Genomic DNA, 20,173 nt, shown 5'->3' on the forward strand with positions numbered 1-20,173 from the left:
TGTCTGGAGGGTTTTAGTAGAGAGGTCTGTCTGGAGGGTTTTAGTAGAGAGGTCTGTCTGGAGGGTTTTAGTAGAGAGGTCTGTCTGGAGGGTTTTAGTAGAGAGGTCTGTCTGGAGGGTTTTAGTAGAGAGGTCTGTCTGGAGGGTTTTAGTAGAGAGGTCTGTCTGGAGGGTTTTAGTAGAGAGGTCTGTCTGGAGGGTTTTAGTAGAGAGGTTTGTCTGGAGGGTTTTAGTAGAGAGGTCTGTCTGGAGGGTTTTAGTAGAGAGGTCTGTCTGGAGGGTTTTAGTAGAGAGGTCTGTCTGGAGGGTTTTAGTAGAGAGGTCTGTCTGGAGGGTTTTAGTATAGAGATCTGTCTGGAGGGTTTTAGTAGAGAGGTCTGTCTGGAGGGTTTTAGTAGAGAGGTCTGTCTGGAGGGTTTTAGTAGAGAAGTCTGTCTGGAGGGTTTTAGTAGAGAGGTCTGTCTGGAGGGTTTTAGTAGAGAGGTCTGTCTGGAGGGTTTTAGTAGAGAGATCTGTCTGGGGGTTTTAGTAGAGAGGTCTGTCTGGGGGTTTTAGTAGAGAGGTCTGTCTGGGGGTTTTAGTAGAGAGGTCTGTCTGGGGGTTTTAGTAGAGAGGTCTGTCTGGAGGGTTTTAGTAGAGAGATCTGTCTGTAGAGAGATCTGTCTGGAGGGTTTTAGTAGAGAGGTCTGTCTGGAGGGTTTTAGTAGAGAGGTCTGTCTGGAGGGTTTTAGTAGAGAGGTCTGTCTGGAGGGTTTTAGTAGAGAGATCTGTCTGGGGGTTTTAGTAGAGAGGTCTGTCTGGGGGTTTTAGTAGAGAGGTCTGTCTGGGGGTTTTAGTAGAGAGGTCTGTCTGGGGGTTTTAGTAGAGAGGTCTGTCTGGAGGGTTTTAGTAGAGAGATCTGTCTGTAGAGAGATCTGTCTGGAGGGTTTTAGTAGAGAGGTCTGTCTGGAGGGTTTTAGTAGAGAGGTCTGTCTGGAGGGTTTTAGTAGAGAGGTCTGTCTGGAGGGTTTTAGTAGAGAGATCTGTCTGGAGGGTTTTAGTAGAGAGGTCTGTCTGGAGGGTTTTAGTATAGAGGTCTGTCTGGAGGGTTTTAGTAGAGAAGTCTGTCTGGAGGGTTTTAGTAGAGAGGTCGGTCTGGAGGGTTTTAGTAGAGAGGTCTGTCTGGAGGGTTTTAGTATAGAGGTCTGTCTGGAGGGTTTTAGTAGAGAGGTCTGTCTGGAGGATTTTAGTAGAGAGGTCTGTCTGGAGGGTTTTAGTAGAGAAGTCTGTCTGGAGGGTTTTAGTAGAGAGGTCTGTCTGGAGGGTTTTAGTAGAGAGGTCTGTCTGGAGGGTTTTAGTAGAGAGATCTGTCTGGGGGGTTTTAGTAGAGAGGTCTGTCTGGGGGGTTTTAGTAGAGAGGTCTGTCTGGAGGGTTTTAGTAGAGAGATCTGTCTGTAGAGAGATCTGTCTGGAGGGTTTTAGTAGAGAGGTCTGTCTGGAGGGTTTTAGTAGAGAGGTCTGTCTGGAGGGTTTTAGTAGAGAGGTCTGTCTGGAGGGTTTTAGTAGAGAGATCTGTCTGGAGGGTTTTAGTAGAGAGGTCTGTCTGGAGGGTTTTAGTATAGAGGTCTGTCTGGAGGGTTTTAGTAGAGAGGTCTGTCTGGAGGGTTTTAGTAGAGAGGTCTGTCTGGAGGGTTTTAGTAGAGAAGTCTGTCTGGAGGGTTTTAGTAGAGAGGTCTGTCTGTAGAGAGGTCTGTCTAGAGAGGTCTGTCTGGAGGGTTTTGGTAGAGAGGTCTGTCTGTAGAGAGGTCTGTCTAGAGAGGTCTGTCTGGAGGGTTTTACTAGAGAGGTCTGTCTGTAGAGAGGTCTGTCTGGAGTGTTTTGGTAGAGAGGTCTGTCTGTAGAGAGGACTGTCTGGAGTGTTTTGGTAGAGAGGTCTGTCTGGAGGGTTTTAGTAGAGAGATCTGTCTGGGGGGTTTTAGTAGAGAGATCTGTCTGGGGGGTTTTAGTAGAGAGGTCTGTCTGGGGGGTTTTAGTAGAGAGGTCTGTCTGGGGGGTTTTAGTAGAGAGGTCTGTCTGGAGGGTTTTAGTAGAGAGATCTGTCTGTAGAGAGATCTGTCTGGAGGGTTTTAGTAGAGAGGTCTGTCTGGAGGGTTTTAGTAGAGAGGTCTGTCTGGAGGGTTTTAGTAGAGAGGTCTGTCTGGAGGGTTTTAGTAGAGAGATCTGTCTGGAGGGTTTTAGTAGAGAGGTCTGTCTGGAGGGTTTTAGTATAGAGGTCTGTCTGGAGGGTTTTAGTAGAGAAGTCTGTCTGGAGGGTTTTAGTAGAGAGGTCGGTCTGGAGGGTTTTAGTAGAGAGGTCTGTCTGGAGGGTTTTAGTATAGAGGTCTGTCTGGAGGGTTTTAGTAGAGAGGTCTGTCTGGAGGGTTTTAGTAGAGAGGTCTGTCTGGAGGGTTTTAGTAGAGAAGTCTGTCTGGAGGGTTTTAGTAGAGAGGTCTGTCTGGAGGGTTTTAGTAGAGAGGTCTGTCTGGAGGGTTTTAGTAGAGAGGTCTGTCTGGAGGGTTTTAGTAGAGAGATCTGTCTGGGGGGTTTTAGTAGAGAGGTCTGTCTGGGGGGTTTTAGTAGAGAGGTCTGTCTGGAGGGTTTTAGTAGAGAGGTCTGTCTGGGGGGTTTTAGTAGAGAGGTCTGTCTGGAGGGTTTTAGTAGAGAGATCTGTCTGTAGAGAGATCTGTCTGGAGGGTTTTAGTAGAGAGGTCTGTCTGGAGGGTTTTAGTAGAGAGGTCTGTCTGGAGGGTTTTAGTAGAGAGGTCTGTCTGGAGGGTTTTAGTAGAGAGATCTGTCTGGAGGGTTTTAGTAGAGAGGTCTGTCTGGAGGGTTTTAGTATAGAGGTCTGTCTGGAGGGTTTTAGTAGAGAGGTCTGTCTGGAGGGTTTTAGTAGAGAGGTCTGTCTGGGGGTTTTAGTAGAGAGGTCTGTCTGGGGGTTTTAGTAGAGAGGTCTGTCTGGGGGGTTTTAGTAGAGAGGTCTGTCTGGAGGGTTTTAGTAGAGAGATCTGTCTGTAGAGAGATCTGTCTGGAGGGTTTTAGTAGAGAGGTCTGTCTGGAGGGTTTTAGTAGAGAGGTCTGTCTGGAGGGTTTTAGTAGAGATCTGTCTGGGGGGTTTTAGTAGAGAGGTCTGTCTGGGGGTTTTTAGTAGAGAGGTCTGTCTGGGGGGTTTTAGTAGAGAGGTCGGTCTGGAGGGTTTTAGTAGAGAGATCTGTCTGTAGAGAGATCTGTCTGGAGGGTTTTAGTAGAGAGGTCTGTCTGGAGGGTTTTAGTAGAGAGGTCTGTCTGGAGGGTTTTAGTAGAGAGGTCTGTCTGGAGGGTTTTAGTAGAGAGGTCTGTCTGGGGGGTTTTAGTAGAGAGGTCTGTCTGGAGGGTTTTAGTATAGAGGTCTGTCTGGAGGGTTTTAGTATAGAGGTCTGTCTGGAGGGTTTTAGTAGAGAGGTCTGTCTGGAGGGTTTTAGTAGAGAAGTCTGTCTGGAGGGTTTTAGTAGAGAGGTCTGTCTGTAGAGAGGTCTGTCTAGAGAGGTCTGTCTGGAGGGTTTTGGTAGAGAGGTCTGTCTGTAGAGAGGTCTGTCTAGAGAGGTCTGTCTGGAGGGTTTTAGTAGAGAGGTCTGTCTGTAGAGAGGTCTGTCTGGAGTGTTTTGGTAGAGAGGTCTGTCTGTAGAGAGGACTGTCTGGAGTGTTTTGGTAGAGGTCTGTCTGTAGAGAGGACTGTCTGGAGTGTTTTGGTAGAGGTCAGTCTAGTGTGGCTTCACTGTGTTTCTGGCTGCTGTTATTCCTCCATGTTGAATCGTGTTCGCCAGCCTTCGCTTTGTCCCTTGTCAATAACCTTGATCTATTTGTTCAGGTTGCACATGCTTTGACCCAAACTAGAACTACTTTCCACTGTCCTAATGATACTACATGTACCCTAACCCTCGAGTCGTGTCCCAATTACCTGTCCTTCTTCAAAGTGTGCACTTGTTCACTTCTCCTCACTGATTTGAAAGCAAATGACTGGTATCAGAGATATGGTGGAAACTGCCACGAGCTCAAGCCTCCACCAACACAATGCTTTTATATTTGTGGGAAGTAGTGAATGAGTGTACACTTCAGGAGATAATTGGGACTCACCCCCCCTTGTTCGTCCTCCCCTCCACCCCAGGTCGTTCCTTCAACAGCTGCATTCTGTGGAAGCACACCAGGGGGTGCTACCAGCTGTGTCCAGTGTGTTCCCTACCCACAACAGGAAAGAGATGATGTCCACCGAGCCCTGACACAAAATCCAGCACGGACGATGACTAAAACTGCCCTGCTAGCCATCTGATGTCTAGAGCAGGGTCTCTCAACCCCCTGGGGGACTTCAGGAATGGAGTGAGAAACAAATCTGTAAATTGGGGGGAGGATCTCAATTGCATACTCCTTGAGTCCTCTCTCCTCAACCTTGTTCTCAAAACTCATTGGAGGAGATGGTCAGAGGGGAGGGACCTCTGGCTTTCTCATCCAATAGGTTTTGAGAAGGAGGCGAGGAGTCTGAAAAGGATTTTCTCCCGTAGTCTTTCTCTCACTGAACCCTCTCTCCTCAACCTCGTTCTCAAAACTCAATGGAGGAGATGGGCAGAGGGGAGGGACCTCTCTCACTGAACCCTCTCTCTCCTCAACCTCGTTCTCAAAACTCATTGGAGGAGATGGTCAGAGGGGAGGGACCTCTCTCCTCAAAGACCAACGCCTCAGACACACAGGCTTCCACCTACACCCACCTCTGCGTTCAACTTGCAATCCAATGGGAGTGGAGACAGAAGCTGAGGACAAATAACTTGTTTTTCTACATTGATATTGGACTCTGTTAAACAGTATTATACTATAGTAGCCTTATGTAAGAAGCTTAATAGAAATGCCAATAGTCAAGAAATCATTTAATATTTTCATTTCAATTAACATATTCAAAACAATCATTCGTCCTTTCTTTGTAACATTTTGACCAAAGATCAAGTCAGTGTGAAATTGAGTTTAAGTGAGTTATTTTTTCTGCAGAAAATGTGGTTATTGGAAAAACAGGGTCAAACATGATTGCATACCCTCTAATTAAGGTGGGTTGGGAGAGACCTTCATGTGTCTCCTCACAACTAAGAGTTCCGTTCGTCAACAAAACACTTTCCATTGCTGATTAACTTGGCATCTGAGATGAACAGACATGGATTCATTTGGCATGTGATGGGGTCAAATTGGGGTCATGATAGGGGCTGCACCAAATGATTGATGTATTATAATAATTGATTATACTTATGTTGCATTAATAGAAGGGGAGGGGTTATTGGACCCCACCTCCTCTACATTTATAGGATCCTAGACTACAGATGGACAATATTTATATATTCGTTATAACATTTTAAAATTGTTCCAAAGTCTTTTCAGGGAAGTAGAAGAGATAAGAGTCAGACAGACCTCTATAAATCAACTTGGGGACATTTAACTGCTGAGGCCTGAGAAAACACTGGAACTATTGTATCTCTCTTGCAAGTTTGTTTTGCTGTGTATGCATGGCCTTGGTCTGATGAGTAGCAGGTAATGACGTATGCAGTGACATCACAGGGGGTTGACTACAAGCATGACAAAAGCAACTTGGACTTTTCCTACGGGGCAGAACTCATGAGAGACATCAGTTGTATGTGTGATCTTTGACTTCTGTCTACAGATTTATTTTTGATTAAAATTGTTACGATTTATAAGTGCACACATTTTGAGTGTTCCTTATTTGTTAAGTAAACAGAACCAACACATGTGAGATGAACAGAAACACTAGCTACTGCAACCATCCAAAAGCCTCAATCTAAGACATGATCAAAATTATTATAAAAACACCTAGAACTGCAACAAAGAAAAATGTCTCATCTTGTTCTAGAAGCAACACTCGTCTTGTTCTAGAAGCAACACTCGTCTTGTTCTAGAAGCAACACTCGTCTTGTTCTAGAAGCAACACTCGTCTTGTTCTAGAAGCAACACTCGTCTTGTTCTAGAAGCAACACTCGTCTTGTTCTAGAAGCAACACTCGTCTTGTTCTAGAAGCAACACTCGTCTTGTTCTAGAAGCAACACTCGTCTTGTTCTAGAAGCAACACTCGTCTTGTTCTAGAAGCAACAGTCTTAGTCCTGATAGTAGCAATAAGCAAACATGGCGATGATCCTTACGGAGTTCAGTCAACTACCTCTTAATATAAGGGTTAGGGTTAGGGTTAGAGTTAATGAAATATGCACCTTTTTATATTGACAAAACTGTGTTAAAAGGTGTTTTCTTTTCAAGTGGTTTATTATACAGCAGATACAGACAACTCACTGCTCATATCCACCGACTGGTCCCCGTGAGTCTTCAAATGTCTCTTCAGGTGACTAAGGCAGGTGTAGGTCTTGGAACAGAGACGACAGGGGTACGGTCTCACCCCACTGTGATTCAGGATGTGTGTCTTCAGCTCCGCACCGCGACGAAATGCCTTTCCACACTCATGACACACGTAGGGTCGTTCCCCCGTGTGTACCCGCATGTGAAGAGTCACCTGACTGGCCATGGTGAAGCCTTTCTCGCAGACGGTGCATTTGTACGGTCTCTCCCCAGTGTGTGTCCTCCTGTGGATCTGCAGCTCTCCTGCGGAGCAGAAGGCCTTGCCGCAGTCAGAGCAGAGGAAAGGTTTCTCCCCTGTGTGAGTCCTGATGTGTATCGTCAGGTTTCCGTTGACAGAGAACCGCTTGGTGCAGTAGGTACACTGGTACGGCCTCTCGCCGGTGTGAGTCCGCATGTGGAGCTTCAGGTCTCCTTTACACCGGAAGGCCTTTCCACAGCTGGGGCAGATCTTGGACCTCTCTTGGGAGTGGCGCTGCTCGTGGCCATGGAGCCAGCCCTAAATACATTTTATAAGACATATTTAAGCTGAATACAACAGAATACCTGGGAGATGAATACCATAGAATACCTGGGAGATGAATACAATAGAATACCTGGGAGCTGAATACAATAGAATACCTGGGAGCTGAATACAATAGAATACCTGGGAGCTGAATACAATAGAATACCTGGGAGCTGAATACAGTAGAATACCTGGGAGCTGAATACAATAGAATACCTGGGAGATGAATACAATAGAATACCTGGGAGATGAATACAATAGAATACCTGGGAGATGAATACAATAGAATACCTGGGAGATGAATACCATAGAATACCTGGGAGATGAATACAATAGAATACCTGGGAGCTGAATACAATAGAATACCTGGGAGCTGAATACAATAGAATACCTGGGAGCTGAATACAATAGAATACCTGGGAGCTGAATACAATAGAATACCTGGGAGCTGAATACAATAGAATACCTGGGAGCTGAATACAATAGAATACCTGGGAGATGAATACAATAGAATACCTGGGAGATGAATACAATAGAATACCTGGGAGATGAATACAATAGAATACCTGGGAGATGAATACCATAGAATACCTGGGAGATGAATACAATAGAATACCTGGGAGCTGAATACAATAGAATACCTGGGAGCTGAATACAATAGAATACCTGGGAGCTGAATACAATAGAATACCTGGGAGCTGAATACAATAGAATACCTGGGAGCTGAATACAATAGAATACCTGGGAGCTGAATACAATAGAATACCTGGGAGATGAATACAATAGAATACCTGGGAGATGAATACAATAGAATACCTGGGAGATGAATACCATAGAATACCTGGGAGCTGAATACAATAGAATACCTGGGAGATGAATACCATAGAATACCTGGGAGCTGAATACAATAGAATACCTGGGAGCTGAATACAATAGAATACCTGGGAGCTGAATACAATAGAATACCTGGGAGCTGAATACAATAGAATACCTGGGAGATGAATACAATAGAATACCTGGGAGCTGAATAGAATAGAATACCTGGGAGATGAATACAATAGAATACCTGGGAGATGAATACCATAGAATACCTGGGAGATGAATACAATAGAATACCTGGGAGCTGAATACAATAGAATACCTGGGAGCTGAAGCCCTTTCCACACTGTTCACACTTGTAGGGCTTCTCTTCTCCATCATGGACCTTCTGGTGGGTCCTCAGCTCAGCGATACCTGGGAACGGCCCCTCACCACAGTACCTTAGAATACATAGGATAGCGCTTTATGGAAGATAGCCTTTATCGGCTGTGTCCCAAATGACTTCCTGTTCCCCTTTATAGTGCACTACTGTTGACCTGGGCCCATAGAGCTCTATAAAAGGTACTAGGCTGCTATCTGGGCCACAGCTATTGTCTTTTCAAAGATATTTGCTTTTCCATTACAGGACATTAAATATAAAACATGATTTACATGAGTCACCAATCATGAATCACAGTGTAGCTTCCCAAATGCCATACCATCCCCTATATAGTGCACAACTTTTGACCAAATTCCTATGGGACCTGGTCATAAGTATACTGAAAATATATATATATGAAAATGCAAGATGTTAAGTGTTGGTCCCATGTTTCACAGAAAATCACAGAAATGTTCCACACTCACAAAAAATTGATTAAAAGAAATGTCACAATTTGTTTACATCCCCGTTATTTAGAATTTATATTTCACCAAGATAATCCATCCATCTGACAGGTGTGGTATATCAAGAAGCTGATTAAACAGCATGATTATTACACAGGTGCACCTTGTGCTGGGGACAATAAAAGGCCCTGTCAGTGAGCATTTCTCCTTCGCCAAGATAATCCATCCATCTGACAGGTGTGGTATATCAAGAAGCTGATTAAACAGCATGATCATTACACAGGTGCACCTTGTGCTGGGGACAATAAAAGGCCACTCTAAAATGTGCAGTTTTGTCTCAACACAATGCCACAGATGTCTCAAGTTGAGGGAGCGTGCAATTGGCATGAATGTTAATTTCTCTACCATAAGCCGCCTCCAACATCGTTTTAGAGAATTTGTCAGTCCGTCCAACCGGCCTCACAACCGCAGACCACGTGTCACCACGCCAACCCAGGACCTCCACATCCGGGTTCTTCACCTGCGGGATCATCTCAGACAAGCCACCCGGACAGCTGATGAAACTGAGGAGTATTTCTGTCTGGAATAAAGCCCTTTTGTGAAGAAAAAAAAACTAATTCTGATTGGCTGGGCTTAAGCCCCCCCAGGCCCACCCATGGCTGCTCCCCTGCCCAGTCATGTGAAATCCATAGATTAGGGCCTAATGAATTTATTTAACTGGACTGATTTCCTTATATGAACTGTAACTCAGTAACATTTCTTTCTGGAAAGAGAGAGGGGAGAAATAGGTAAAGGAGTAGTTCTGTGTGAATGGGACCAGTGGACTCAATAGGTAAAGGAGTAGTTCTGTGTGAATGGGACCAGTGGACTCAATAGGTAAAGGAGTAGTTCTGTGTGAATGGGACCAGTGGACTCAATAGGTCAAGGAGTAGTTCTGTGTGAATGGGACCAGTGGACTCAATAGACTGAGTGAATGAGGAGCGGATATCACCAAACTTCTTTTTGAAGTAGTTGGCAAGGCATACATTTCAGAGTGGTAGAAAGTGGCTTTAGCAGCAGACACAGAGGAAGAGAAGGTAAAGAGGAGAGAGTGAAAGGATGATAGGTCCTCCGAAAGTTTAGTTTTTCTCCATTTTTGCTCAGCTGTCTGCAGCCCTGTTCTGTAAGCAATGAGTCACTCAGCCACGGAGCAGGAGGGGAGGGTCTAGCAGGCCGGGAGGAAAGGGGACAGTGAAAGTCGAAGGATGTGGAAAGGAAAAAGAGTAAGGTTGAAGAGGCAGAGTCAGGAGACAGGAGGGAAAAATGATGGAGGGAGACAGAAAAGGAAACTAAGAAGTGATCAGAGACATGGAGGGGGTTACAGTGAGATTAATAGGAGAACAGAGACCTGGAGGGGGTTACAGTGAGATTAGTAGGAGAACAGAGACCTGGAGGGGGTTACAGTGAGATTAGTAGGAGAACAGAGACCTGGAGGGGGTTACAGTGAGATTAGTAGGAGAACAGAGACCTGGAGGGGGTTACAGGATTAGTAGGAGAACAGAGACCTGGAGGGGGTTACAGTGAGATTAGTAGGAGAACAGAGACCTGGAGGGGGTTACAGGATTAGTAGGAGAACAGAGACCTGGAGGGGTTACAGTGAGATTAGTAGGAGAACAGAGACCTGGAGGGGGGTTACAGTGAGATTAGTAGGAGCACAGAGACCTGGAGGGGGTTACAGTGAGATTAGTAGGAGAACAGAGACCTGGAGGGGTTACAGTGAGATTAGTAGGAGAACAGAGACCCGGAGGGGGGGGGTTACAGTGAGATTAGTTAGTAGGAGCACAGAGACCTGGAGGGGGTTACAGGATTAGTAGGAGAACAGAGACCTGGAGGGGGTTACAGGATTAGTAGGAGAACAGAGACCTGGAGGGGTTACAGTGAGATTAGTAGGAGAACAGAGACCTGGAGGGGGTTACAGGATTAGTAGGAGAACAGAGACCTGGAGGGGTTACAGTGAGATTAGTAGGAGTACAGAGACCTGGAGGGGTTACAGTGAGATTAGTAGGAGAACAGAGACCTGGAGGGGGTTACAGTGAGATTAGTAGGAGAACAGAGACCTGGAGGGGGTTACAGTGAGATTAGTAGGAGAACAGAGACCTGGAGGGGGTTACAGTGAGATTAGTATGAGAACAGAGACCTGGAGGGGGTTACAGTGAGATTAGTAGGAGAACAGAGACCTGGAGGGGGGGTTACAGTGAGATTAGTAGGAGAACAGAGACCTGGAGGGGGAAGGGGGTTACAGTGAGATTAGTAGGAGAACAGAGACATTGAGGGGGATGGGGGTTACCGTGAGATTAGTAGGAGAACAGAGACCTGGAGGGGGTTATAGTGAGATTAGTAGGAGAACAGAGACCTGGAGGGGGTTACAGTGAGATTAGTAGGAAAACAGAGACCTGGAGGGGGTTACAGTGAGATTAGTAGGAGAACAGAGACCTGGAGGGGGGGTGGGGTTACAGTGAGATTAGTAGGAGAACAGAGACCTGGAGGGGGTTACAGTGAGATTAGTAGGAGAACAGAGACCTGGAGGGGGTTACAGTGAGATTAGTAGGAGAACAGAGACCTGGAGGGGGTTACAGGATTAGTAGGAGAACAGAGACCTGGAGGGGGTTACAGTGAGATTAGTAGGAGAACAGAGACCTGGAGGGGGTTACAGGATTAGTAGGAGAACAGAGACCTGGAGGGGGTTACAGTGAGATTAGTAGGAGAACAGAGACCTGGAGTGAGGGGGGGTTACAGTGAGATTAGTAGGAGCACAGAGACCTGGAGGGGGTTACAGTGAGATTAGTAGGAGAACAGAGACCTGGAGGGGTTACAGTGAGATTAGTAGGAGAACAGAGACCCTGGAGGGGGGGGTTACAGTGAGATTAGTTAGTAGGAGCACAGAGACCTGGAGGGGGGTTACAGGATTAGTAGGAGAACAGAGACCTGGAGGGGGTTACAGGATTAGTAGGAGAACAGAGACCTGGAGGGGTTACAGTGAGATTAGTAGGAGAACAGAGACCTGGAGGGGGTTACAGGATTAGTAGGAGAACAGAGACCTGGAGGGGGTTACAGTGAGATTAGTAGGAGAACAGAGACCTGGAGGGGGTTACAGGATTAGTAGGAGAACAGAGACCTGGAGGGGGTTACAGTGAGATTAGTAGGAGTACAGAGACCTGGAGGGGTTACAGTGAGATTAGTAGGAGAACAGAGACCTGGAGGGGGTTACAGTGAGATTAGTAGGAGAACAGAGACCTGGAGGGGGTTACAGTGAGATTAGTAGGAGAACAGAGACCTGGAGGGGGGTTACAGTGAGATTAGTATGAGAACAGAGACCTGGAGGGGGTTACAGTGAGATTAGTAGGAGAACAGAGACCTGGAGGGGGGGGTTACAGTGAAATTAGTAGGAGAACAGAGACCTGGAGGGGGAGGGGGTTACAGTGAGATTAGTAGGAGAACAGAGACATTGAGGGGGATGGGGGTTACCGTGAGATTAGTAGGAGAACAGAGACCTGGAGGGGGTTATAGTGAGATTAGTAGGAGAACAGAGACCTGGAGGGGGTTACAGTGAGATTAGTAGGAGAACAGAGACCTGGAGGGGGTTACAGTGAGATTAGTAGGAGAACAGAGACCTGGAGGGGGTTACAGGAGGGGGGTGGAGGGTTACAGTGAGATTAGTAGGAGAACAGAGACCTGGGGGGGGGGGTTACAGTGAGATTAGTAGGAGAACAGAGACATTGAGGGGGATGGGGGTTACCGTGAGATTAGTAGGAGAACAGAGACCTGGAGGGGGGTTATAGTGAGATTAGTAGGAGAACAGAGACCTGGAGGGGGTTACAGTGAGATTAGTAGGAGAACAGAGACCTGGAGGGGGTTACAGTGAGATTAGTAGGAGAACAGAGACCTGGAGGGGGTGGAGGGTTACAGTGAGATTAGTAGGAGAACAGAGACCTGGGGGGGGGTTACAGTGAGATTAGTAGGAGAACAGAGACCTGGAGGGGTTACAGTGAGATTAGTAGGAGAACAGAGACCTGGGGGGGTTACAGTGAGATTAGTAGGAGAACAGAGACCTGGAGGGGGTTACAGTGAGATTAGTAGGAGAACAGAGACCTGGAGGGGGTTACAGTGAGATTAGTAGGAGAACAGAGACCTGGAGGGGGGTTACAGTGAGATTAGTAGGAGAACAGAGACCTGGAGGGGGTTACAGTGAGATTAGTAGGAGAACAGAGACCTGGAGGGGGTTACAGTGAGATTAGTAGGAGAACAGAGACCTGGAGGGGGTACAGTGAGATTAGTAGGAGAACAGAGACCTGGAGGGGGTTACAGTGAGACTAGAAGGAGAACAGAGACCTGGAGGGGGTTACAGTGAGATTATTAGGAGAACAGAGACCCGGAGGGGGGGGTTACAGTGAGATTAGTAGGAGAACAGAGACTTGGAGGGGGTTACAGTGAGATTAGTAGGAGAACAGAGACCTGGAGGGGGTTACAGTGAGATTAGTAGGAGAACAGAGACCTGGGGGTTGCAGGGGGGGGGGGATTACAGTGAGATTAGTAGGAGAACAGAGACCTGGAGGGTGTTACAGTGAGATTAGTAGGAGAACAGAGACCTGGAGGGTGTTACAGTGAGATTAGTAGGAGAACAGAGACCTGGAGGGGGTTACAGTGAGATTAGTAGGAGAACAGAGACCTGGAGGGGGTTACAGTGAGATTAGTAGAACAGAGACCTGGAGGGGTTACAGTGAGATTAGTAGGAGAACAGAGACCTGGAGGGGGTTACAGTGAGATTAATAGGAGAACAGAGACCTGGAGGGGTTACAGTGAGATTAGTAGGAGAACAGAGACCCGGAGGGGGGTTACAGTGAGATTAGTAGGAGAACAGAGACTTGGGGGGGTTACAGTGAGATTAGTAGGAGAACAGAGACCTGGAGGGGGTTACAGTGAGATTAGTAGGAGAACAGAGACCTGGAGGGGGGATTACAGTGAGATTAGTAGGAGAACAGAGACCTGGAGGGTGTTACAGTGAGATTAGTAGGAGAACAGAGACCTGGAGGGTGTTACAGTGAGATTAGTAGGAGAACAGAGACCTGGAGGGGGTTACAGTGAGATTAGTAGGAGAACAGAGACCTGGAGGGGGTTACAGTGAGATTAGTAGAACAGAGACCTGGGGGGGTTACAGTGAGATTAGTAGGAGAACAGAGACCTGGAGGGGGTTACAGTGAGATTAGTAGGAGAACAGAGACCTGGAGGGGGTTACAGTGAGATTAATAGGAGAACAGAGACCTGGAGGGGGGTTACAGTGAGATTAGTAGGAGAACAGAGACCTGGAGGGGGTGCAGTGAGATTAGTAGGAGAACAGAGAACTGGAGGGGGGGGTTACAGTGAGATTAGTAGGAGAACAGAGACCTGGAGGGGGTTACAGTGAGATTAGTAGGAGAACAGAGACCTGGAGGGGGTTACAGTGAGATTAGTATGAGAACAGAGACCTAGAGGGGGTTACAGTGAGATTAGTAGGAGAACAGAAAACTGGAGGGGGGGGGTTACAGTGAGATTAGTAGGAGCACAGAGACCTGGAGGGGGTTACAGTGAGATTAGTAGGAGAACAGAGACCTGGAGGGGTTACAGTGAGATTAGTAGGAGAACAGAGACCTGGAGGGGGTTACAGTGAGATTAGTAGGAGAACAGAGACCTGGAGGGGGTTACAGTGAGATTAGTAGGAGAACAGAGACCTGGAGGGGGTTGCAGTGAGATTAGTAGGAGAACAGAGACCTGGAGGAGGTTACAGTGAGATTAGTAGGAGAACAGAGACCTGGAGGGGGTTACCGTGAGATTAGTAGGAGAACAGGGACCTGGAGGGGGTTACAGTGAGATTAGTAGGAGAACAGAGACCTGGAGGGGGTTACAGGATTAGTAGGAGAACAGAGACCTGGAGGGGTTACAGTGAGATTAGTAGGAGTACAGAGACCTGGAGGGGGTTACAGTGAGATTAGTAGGAGAACAGAGACCTGGAGGGGTTACAGTGAGATTAGTAGGAGAACAGAGACCTGGAGGGGTTACAGTGAGATTAGTAGGAGAACAGAGACCTGGAGGGGGTTACAGTGAGATTAGTATGAGAACAGAGACCTGGAGGGGGTTACAGTGAGATTAGTAGGAGAACAGAGACCTGGGGGGGGGTTACAGTGAGATTAGTAGGAGAACAGAGACCTGGAGGGGAGGGGGTTACAGTGAGATTAGTAGGAGAACAGAGACATTGAGGGGGATGGGGGTTACCGTGAGATTAGTAGGAGAACAGAGACCTGGAGGGGGTTGTAGTGAGATTAGTAGGAGAACAAAGTCCTGGAGGGGGTTACAGTGAGATTAGTAGGAGAACAGAGACCTGGAGGGGGTTACAGTGAGATTAGTAGGAGAACAGAGACCTGGAGGGGGTTACAGTGAGATTAGTAGGAGAACAGAGACCTGGAGGGGGTTACAGTGAGATTAGTATGAGAACAGAGACCTGGGGGGTTACAGTGAGATTAGTAGGAGAACAGAGACCTGGAGGGGGGGGTTACAGTGAGATTAGTAGGAGAACAGAGACCTGGAGGGGAGGGGGTTACAGTGAGATTAGTAGGAGAACAGAGACATTGAGGGGGGATGGGGGTTACCGTGAGATTAGTAGGAGAACAGAGACCTGGAGGGGGTTGTAGTGAGATTAGTAGGAGAACAGAGACATTGAGGGGGTTACAGTGAGATTAGTAGGAGAACAGAGACCTGGAGGGGGTTACAGTGAGATTAGTAGGAGAACAGAGACCTGGAGGGGGGTTACAGTGAGATTAGTAGGAGAACAGAGACCTGGAGGGGGTTACAGTGAGATTAGTAGGAGAACAGAGACCTGGGGGGGTTACAGTGAGATTAGTAGGAGAACAGAGACCTGGAGGGGGTTACAGTGAGATTAGTAGGAGAACAGAGACCTGGAGGGGGTTACAGTGAGATTAGTAGGAGAACAGAGACCTGGGGGGGTTACAGTGAGATTAGTAGGAGAACAGAGACCTGGAGGGGGTTACAGTGAGATTAGTAGGAGAACAGAGACCTGGAGGGGGTTACAGTGAGATTAGTAGGAGAACAGAGACCTGGAGGGGGTTACAGTGAGATTAGTAGGAGAACAGAGACCTGGAGGGGGTTACAGTGAGATTAGTAGGAGAACAGAGACCTGGAGGGGGTACAGTGAGATTAGTAGGAGAACAGAGACCTGGAGGGGGTTACAGTGAGACTAGAAGGAGAACAGAGACCTGGAGGGGGTTACAGTGAGATTAGTAGGAGAACAGAGACCCGGAGGGGGGTTACAGTGAGATTAGTAGGAGAACAGAGACTTGGAGGGGGTTACAGTGAGATTAGTAGGAGAACAGAGACCTGGAGGGGTTACAGTGAGATTAGCAGGAGAACAGAGACCTGGGGGGGGGTTACAGTGAGATTAGTAGGAGAACAGAGACCTGGAGGGTGTTACAGTGAGATAAGTAGGAGAACAGAGACCTGGAGGGGGTTACAGTGAGATTAGTAGGAGAACAGAGACCTGGAGGGGGTTACAGTGAGATTAGTAGGAGAACAGAGACCTGGAGGGGGTTACAGTGAGATTAGTAGGAGAACAGAGACCTGGAGGGGGTTACAGTGAGATTAGTAGGAGAACAGAGACCTGGAGGGGTTACAGTGAGATTAGTAGGAGAACAGAGACCTGGAGGGGGTTACAGTGAGATTAGTAGGAGAACAGAGACCTGGAGGGGGTTACAGTGAGATTAGTAGGAGAACAGAAACCTGGAGGGGGGTTACAGTGAGATTAGTAGGAGCACAGAGACCTGGAGGGGGTTACAGTGAAATTAGTAGGAAAACAGAGACCTGGAGGGGGAGGGGGTTACAGTGAGATTAGTAGGAGAACAGAGACCTGGAGGGGGTGCAGTGAGATTAGTAGGAGAACAGAGACCTGGGAGAGGGGGGGGGTTACAGTGAGATTAGTAGGAGAACAGAGACCTGGAGGGGTTGAGGAACAGTGAGATTAATAGGAGAACAGAGACCTGGAGGGGTTACAGTGAGATTAGTAGGAGAACAGAGACCTGGAGGGGGTTACAGTGAGATTAGTAGGAGAACAGAGACCTGGAGGGGGTTACAGTGAGATTAGTATGAGAACAGAGACCTAGAGGGGGTTACAGTGAGATTAGTAGGAGAACAGAAAACTGGAGGGGGGTTACAGTGAGATTAGTAGGAGCACAGAGACCTGGAGGGGGGTTACAGTGAGATTAGTAGGAGAACAGAGACCTGGAGGGGGTGCAGTGAGATTAGTAGGAGAACAGAGACCTGGAGGGGGAGGGGGTTACAGTGAGATTAGTAGGAGAACAGAGACCTGGAGGGGGGGGGGTTACAGTGAGATTAGTAGGAGAACAGAGACCTGGAGGGGGGGGTTACAGTGAGATTAGTAGGAGAACAGAGACCTGGAGGGGGTTACAGTGAGATTAGTAGGAGAACAGAGACCTGGAGGGGGTTACAGTGAGATTAGTAGGAGAACAGAGACCTAGGAGAACAGAGGAGGGGGTTACAGTGAGATTAGTAGGAGAACAGAGACCTGGAGGGGGTTACAGTGAGATTAGTAGGAGAACAGAGACCTGGAGGGGGTTACAGTGAGATTAGTAGGAGAACAGAGACCTGGAGGGGTTACAGTGAGATTAGTAGGAGAACAGAGACCTGGAGGGGGGTGGGAGGTTACAGTGAGATTAGTAGGAGAACAGAGACCTGGAGGGGGGTGGTTACAGTGAGATTAGTAGGAGAACAGAGACCTGGGGGGGTTACAGTGAGATTAGTAGGAGAACAGAGACCTGGTGGGGGTTACAGTGAGATTAGTATGAGAACAGAGACCTGGAGGGGGTTACAGTGAGATTAGTAGGAGAACAGAGACCTGGAGGGGGTTACAGTGAGATTAGTAGGAGAACAGAGACCTGGAGGGGGTTACAGTGAGATTAGTAGGAGAACAGAGACCTGGTGGGGGTTACAGTGAGATTAGTATGAGGACAGAGACCTGGAGGGGTTACAGTGAGATTAGTAGGAGAACAGAGACCTGGAGGGGTTACAGTGAGATTAGTAGGAGAACAGAGACCTGGAGGGGGTTAAAGTGAGATTAGTAGGAGAACAGAGACCTGGGAGGGTGGGGGGGGGGGGGGGGGTTACAGTGAGATTAGTAGGAGAACAGAGACCTGGAGGGGGTTGTAGTGAGATTAGTAGGAGAACAGAGACCTGGAGGGGGGTGTAGTGAGATTAGTAGGAGAACAGAGACCTGGAGGGGTTACAGTGAGATTAGTAGGAGAACAGAGACCTGGAGGGGGTGTAGTGAGATTAGTAGGAGAACAGAGACCTAGACCTGGGGGGGGTTACAGTGAGATTAGTAGGAGAACAGAGACCTGGAGGGGGTTACAGTGAGATTAGTAGGAGAACAGAGACCTGGAGGGGGGGGTTACAGTGAGATTAGTAGGAGAACAGAGACCAGTGAGATTAGTAGGAGAACAGAGACCTGGAGGGGTTACAGTGAGATTAGTAGGAGAACAGAGACCTGGAGGGGGTTACAGTGAGATTAGTAGGAGAACAGAGACCTGGAGGGGGGTTACAGTGAGATTAGTAGGAGAACAGAGACCTGGAGGGGGTTACAGTGAGATTAGTAGGAGAACAGAGACCTGGAGGGGGTTACAGTGAGATTAGTAGGAGAACAGAGACCTGGAGGGGGTTACAGTGAGATTAGTAGGAGAACAGAGACCTGGAGGGGGTTACAGTGAGATTAGTAGGAGAACAGAGACCTGGAGGGGGTTACAGTGAGATTAGTAGGAGAACAGAGACCTGGAGGGGGGTTACAGTGAGATTAGTAGGAGAACAACCTCTAGTAAAGATGAGGTCAAGCATATCGCCTGCCTTGTGAGTGGGAGGGGACTGGGAAAGGGTGAGGTCACAAGAGGCAAGGAGGGGAAAGAAGGTCAGTCAGAAGGTTGAAGTCGCCCAGTACGAAGAGCAGCGAGCCATTGTCAGGAAATGATCTCATCAAATCCGGTGGCGATTTTATTAATTGTTCAGCAGTCTTATGGCTTGGGGGTAGAAGCTATTGAGGAGCCTTTTGGTCCTAAACTTGTCGCTCCGGTACCGCTTGCCGTGCGGTAGCAGAGAAAACTTGGGTGACTGGAGTCTGACGAGTTTATGGGCTTTCCTCTGACACCGCCTATTATATAGGTCCTGGATGGCAGGAAGCTTGGTCCCAGTGATGTACAGGGCCATTTGCACTACCCTCTGTAGCGCCTTATGGTCAGATGCTGAGCAGTTGTCATACCAGGCGGTGATGCAACTGGTCAGGATGCTCCCGATGGTGCAGCTGTAGAACCTTTTAAGGATCTGGGGACACGTGCCAAATCTTTTCTGTCTCCTGAGGGGGAAAGGTTTTGTCGTGCCCTATCATGTTTGGGCCATGATAGATCGTTGGTGATGTGGACACCAAGGAACTAACCCCAGTGTTGAGGATCAGTGTGGCAGATGTGTTGTTGCCTACCCCTAGCGCCCGTCAGGAAGTCCAGGATCCAGTTGCAGAGGGAGGTGTTTAGTCCCAGAGTCCTCAGTTTAGTGATAAGCTTCGTGGGCACTATGGTGTTGAACGCTGAGCTGTAGTCAATGAACAGCATTCTCACATAGGTGTTCATTTTGTCCAGGTGTGAAAGGGCAGTGTGGAGTGAGATTGAGATTGTGTCATCTGTGGATCTGTTGGGACGGTATGTGAATTGGTGACGTGAGTGCTGCGGGGCGGTAATCATTTAGGCAGGTTACCTTCACTTCCTTGGGCACAGGGACTACGGTGGTCTGCTTGAAACATGTATGTATTACAGACTGAGTCAGGGAGAGGTTGAAAATGTCAGTGAAGACACTTGCCAGTTGGTCAGCGCATGTTCCGAGTACACGTCCTGGTAATCTATCTGGCCCTGCGGCCTTGTGAATGTTGACCTGTTTAAAGGTTCAGGTGTCAAGCTCATTGAGGAACTGGAAGGGCAACATGGTGGACGATAAATAACAACGATGTGAAGCTTGAGTGGTCAAGAGACAGTGACAACATGGATTTTCAAATGAGGAGATGAACAGGTGAGAGAGGGAGAATAGAGAATCTCCAGTCAGGAGAAATGAGAAGCCCTGTGCCATCGCCGTGACGACCAGATGCTCTCGGACTATGAGAGAAAACATAGTCAAATGAAGACAGGAGAGATGGAGTAGCAGTGTTCTCTGGGGTGATCGAGAATCCACTCCCCCTTCAATACAGCCACTGATTACCAAGGAGAGGAGAAACCACTCCCCCTTCAATACAGCCACTGATTACCAAGGAGAGGAGAAACCACTCCCCCTTCAATATAGCCACTGATTACCAAGGAGAGGAGAAACCACTCCCCCTTCAATACAGCCACTGATTACCAAGGAGAGGAGAAACCACTCCCCCTTCAATACAGCCACTGATTACCAAGGAGAGGAGAAACCACTCCCCCTTCAATACAGCCACTGATTACCTAGGAGAGGAGAAACCACTCCCCCTTCAATACAGCCACTGATTACCAAGGAGAGGAGAAACCACTCCCCCTTCAATAAAGC

General features: G+C 47.8%; 1 protein-coding gene across 3 annotated transcripts in view; it reads right to left on the reverse strand.

The window, feature by feature from the left end:
• Window positions 1-4,895: 4,895 nt before the first annotated feature.
• Window positions 4,896-20,173, reverse strand: part of LOC124009241 (zinc finger protein ZFMSA12A-like) — a 28,769-nt gene continuing 13,491 nt past the window's right edge. For all 3 annotated transcript variants that reach the window (XM_046320836.1, XM_046320835.1, XM_046320834.1), the window contains exons 8-9: window positions 8,034-8,151; window positions 4,896-6,886 (exon numbers count right to left, since the gene is read on the reverse strand). In XM_046320836.1, coding sequence (XP_046176792.1) covers window positions 6,302-6,886; window positions 8,034-8,151 — 703 coding nt within the window. In that variant the 3' untranslated portion in view covers window positions 4,896-6,301. The remainder of the gene's footprint in view (window positions 6,887-8,033; window positions 8,152-20,173) is intronic.

The sequence above is a fragment of the Oncorhynchus gorbuscha genome, linkage group LG22 (genome assembly GCF_021184085.1).
Source record: "Oncorhynchus gorbuscha isolate QuinsamMale2020 ecotype Even-year linkage group LG22, OgorEven_v1.0, whole genome shotgun sequence".
NCBI classification, from domain to species: Eukaryota; Metazoa; Chordata; class Actinopteri; order Salmoniformes; family Salmonidae; genus Oncorhynchus; species Oncorhynchus gorbuscha.